The following is a 3,936-nucleotide window of genomic DNA, read 5'->3' as shown; positions in this document are numbered from 1 at the left end:
ACGAGGGGTCCAGAACATTGTCTCTGACGAGGCTCCAGTTACAAAGAGACATTCATACGGACATATGAAAACAAGACATGGGGTGTTGAGGTATCAGCTGACTTTTGTGTTCATTTTGTGCTATTCAATATGGCTATTGCAGATGGGATGAAGGATTAATTGTAGATGTTTTTCCGGGCCAATGGTACCCTAAAATGCCTGCCTGATGGTAATAGCTGAAAGGAGTGATGGAGGGGGTGAGAGGGGTCCTCTGTGATCAGGTTGGCATGCAATGCATGCACTGAGACTAAAATGTGTTTGCCCACCTATATAAATATAGAGGAGACGGTGAATAACTCTGTCTCACCAAACGGTGGTGTATTACTTTAAAGAAGTAGCTCACTAGCTCGAAGGTTGTTACTGTTCCCGAAGAGAACGTCGTTTAAGAACAGAAACACCAACCCAGTCTCAGATCATGAAATGGTCATGTAATTTAATCTATTGATTCGTGTACACAGACACGTTTATCTCATTTTTTCCGTGCTGGTCAGCATGTTTTTTAAACTAATGTGTTAAGAGCGACGACGGTAGCGAGTAGTATTAAAGGCCGAAAATCCACGTAGGGAGGTTGGTGGGGGGGGGGGTGATGGGTCAAACAACAGGATTTTCACCCAGGACACCGGGGATCAGGTCCTGCGTGGCATGCTTCCTAAACTCAACCGTCCCGTTCTTCTTTTCCTAAAATCAAGCCGTTGTTGTCCCGTCCACCCACGACCTTCTCCTTAAGTTAAGGGGCCGTGTTCAACTCTGTGAAACCCAACCGTCCCGTTGTTGTCCCGCGTCCTGTTATTGTTTCCCTAAACCCAACTCATAGTCGTGCTGTGATCATAATAGATTCTTCCCATCGAAATACATTACTTTAAAAAATGTGCTGACCATCACAAAAGAAACGAGATAAATATGTCTGTGTACACGAATCAATAGATACAAAATTACGTTAATTACGTGACCATTTCACGAACTGCCGTGAGACTGGGTTGGAAACACACAGAGAGACGACATCACTCTACGTAGACAACGTATTTCCATCGTGGAAGAAGGATCCCTGCCTGGCTGTTCTGTGTCTAAGGATGGAGTTTGTTGTATAATGTGCAGACTATAATGCCCTTTGAAGCAAATGTGTGATTTTGTGTGATTATATAAATTAATCTGGCTTGACTAAAACCTAAGTTTAGTCATGAAACATCGCAGTAAATTTAATTAATAAGCTGAGCTAGATTTTGAAGGCTGATATTGATGCAAATTTTTAGGTTTTTAAAAACTGTGATAAAAACATATGGGCCAGTCGTGAGCCACATGTCATACTGTGTTATACTGGAACTTTCATCCCATCGATCCAGACTAGCTCCACTAGGGTTGGGGATCGTTTGGGTTTTTCTGATACCGGTACTAAAGTGATACTTTTACAACGGTGCCCGAACCAATTTTTTAAGAAAGTTAAAAAAAAAGAAATATAAGAAGGTTACTAAACAGTCAACAATATTAAGAATGGCTTGTTTATTGCTAAGGCCATATGGTCATAATTCGATTATTTAATAATAATGTAATAACTATAACTTATAACAATAATTTCACTAGTATATTGCTGTTAAACGACAAAAACAACCACCAGATGGGAAAAGGGTATTTTACAATAACTTTGAATGCACCACCAGTTTCAGCAGTGTTGTTTTTCCAACAACGGTAGCTGCAGTCAGACTGTTACATCCCAGTGTTAGATCCTCTACAGGGAAATACAGACCCACTTTACACTGTTTAACGTTAGCTGTTAGCATTTTAACCATTGGGTTTAATCCAGCTACTAGCTAATAGTAGGCTATAGAATAGAAGACACTTTGTTGTCCCCGAGGGGAAATTTGTCTTGGACATAGAGCTACAATCTGTTGCTTCACAACATAGACAACATGTAACATAAAAACATTCTCAAATTAATATAAAAAAATACAAATACTTTAAGATAAAATCAACATGAAAGTGAGATCAGCAAAGGGTCCTAAGACACAAAAGAAGGACACACATGACAGCACAGACAACACAACATCCTAAGAATTAACTGTAATAATTAAAGTGCAAAGTGCAAAAAGGGCTGGTGTATTTATTGCACCCCTGCTCTGCTGGGTTAAGATTTACTGTTGGAGTTCAGCAGCTTGACGGAAGTTGGAATAAAGGATAACTTTAGTTAAGTTTGTTTTACATCTTGGCACACGGACTCTTCTCCCTGATGGCAGAAGTTCATCTTCAGGACAGAGAGGCTGTAGAGAGTCTGCAGGGATTCTTTCTGCTTCTTTTCCGACTGCTTGCTCATACAGGCTCTGTATGGGCTTATACTCTTTCCTCCCTATTATCCTCATACTGTAGCTGTCTTGTGTGTGCTGGCCAGCCTGCTTTTTAGCTGCACTGTTAAGTTGCCAAACCATGCTGTGATTCCATATCTGATGATGCTCTCCAGAATCGCCCGGTAGAACATGAGCATGATCTGGCTGCTGACTCCATACCGTCTCAGTCGCCTTAGAAAGTCTAATCTCTGCCGCAGTCTATCACACAGGTGGTCAATGTGTGTTTTCCAGCAGAGAAGATTGTCTATATGGACCCCTAAGTATTTGTAAGACATGAACTGGATGCTAACATTACCTGCTGTCAGGTGTTATGTTAACTAGTGTCACGTGCAGCGATGCTTCTGTTTCCTCTAACATCCATTTCAGAGCATCAGAGAGCAGTGCAGGCATATTAGGGGCACCAAAATGAGGCACCAAAATCTGCGTTGTTATTCGGTCCGGTAGATACCGGTCATTAAGGCACCGGTGCCGTATTAGCACTGGGTCTCGCTACCCAAACCTACCCCCCACCATCTTTTCCTAAACCTAACTGTCCCGTTAAGTCAGTTAAACGTACGTCCTGACCCAGAGCGTCTAAATATGACGTTAAAGGAGAAACGCCAAAGGCACCTGACCAAGCATTGCTTTCTGGCGCTCTGGGAGTGAGAATGTGTTGTAAACTCAGACTGGGCCTGGCCTAACTGGCGAGCTAACAGGCTAACAGCTAAAGGAGCATGTACCTTGTGATTGGTTGGTCGTTTGCTGTCGAGTTCTGAGCTGCTGTTGTTCATGATGGTCCACCTGTCATTCAGCATCATCCTGAAACACAAACACACCTGAGTCACCTGCAGGGGTCATGGAAGCTGCAGTGGTTGAAGGTTTGATCTTTAATACTGGGGATTTCCACCGAATGCAGAACATCTGCAGACCGGCTCATCAACATCCTGGTATACTGGACTTTTAAGGACTTGTAAAGACTTGTAGATAGGTAGATAGATACTTGTAGAGATATGAAGAGACTTATAGATACTTATAGAGAGTTGTAAAGACTTGTAGAGACTTGTAGAGAAGTGTAAAGACTTGTAGAGACTTGTAGAGAAGTGTAAAGACTTGTAGAGACTTGTAAAGACTTGTATGGACTTGTAAAGAATTGTAAAGACTTGTAAGGACTTGTAGAGCCTTGTAGAGACTTGTAAAGACTTGTAGAGAAGTGTAGAGACTTATATAGACATGTAGAGAAGTGTAAAAACGTGTAGACTTGTAGAGAAGTGTAGAGACTTGTAGAGAAGTGTAGAGACGTGTAGAGACTTGTAGAGACTTGTAGAGACTTATAGAGACTTGTAGAGAAGTGTAGAGACTTGTAGAGACTTGTAGAGAAGTGTAGAGACTTGTAGAGACTTGTAGAGAAGTGTAGAGACTTATATAAACTTGTAGAGAAGTGTAAAAATGTGTAGACTTGTAGAGAAGTGTAGAGAAGTGTAGAGAAGTGTAGAGAAGTGTAGAGACGTGTAGAGACTTGTAGAGACTTATAGAGACTTGTAGAGAAGTGTAGAGACTTGTAGAAAAGTGTAGAGAAGTGTAG

General features: G+C 41.5%; 1 protein-coding gene across 1 annotated transcript in view; it reads right to left on the bottom strand.

The window, feature by feature from the left end:
- LOC114556336 (fibrinogen C domain-containing protein 1) overlaps positions 1-3,297 on the bottom strand; it is a 19,246-nt gene extending 15,949 nt beyond the window's left edge. Inside the window, exon 1 of the mRNA XM_028579238.1 lies at positions 3,200-3,297. Coding sequence (XP_028435039.1) covers positions 3,200-3,297 — 98 coding nt within the window. The remainder of the gene's footprint in view (positions 1-3,199) is intronic.
- Between the last annotated feature and the right edge of the window lie 639 nt (positions 3,298-3,936).

This window comes from Perca flavescens, chromosome 5 (assembly GCF_004354835.1).
Source record: "Perca flavescens isolate YP-PL-M2 chromosome 5, PFLA_1.0, whole genome shotgun sequence".
NCBI lineage: Eukaryota > Metazoa > Chordata > Actinopteri > Perciformes > Percidae > Perca > Perca flavescens.
Note: the sequence above shows the minus strand (reverse complement) of the source record. Positions and strands in the feature narration are given on the sequence as shown.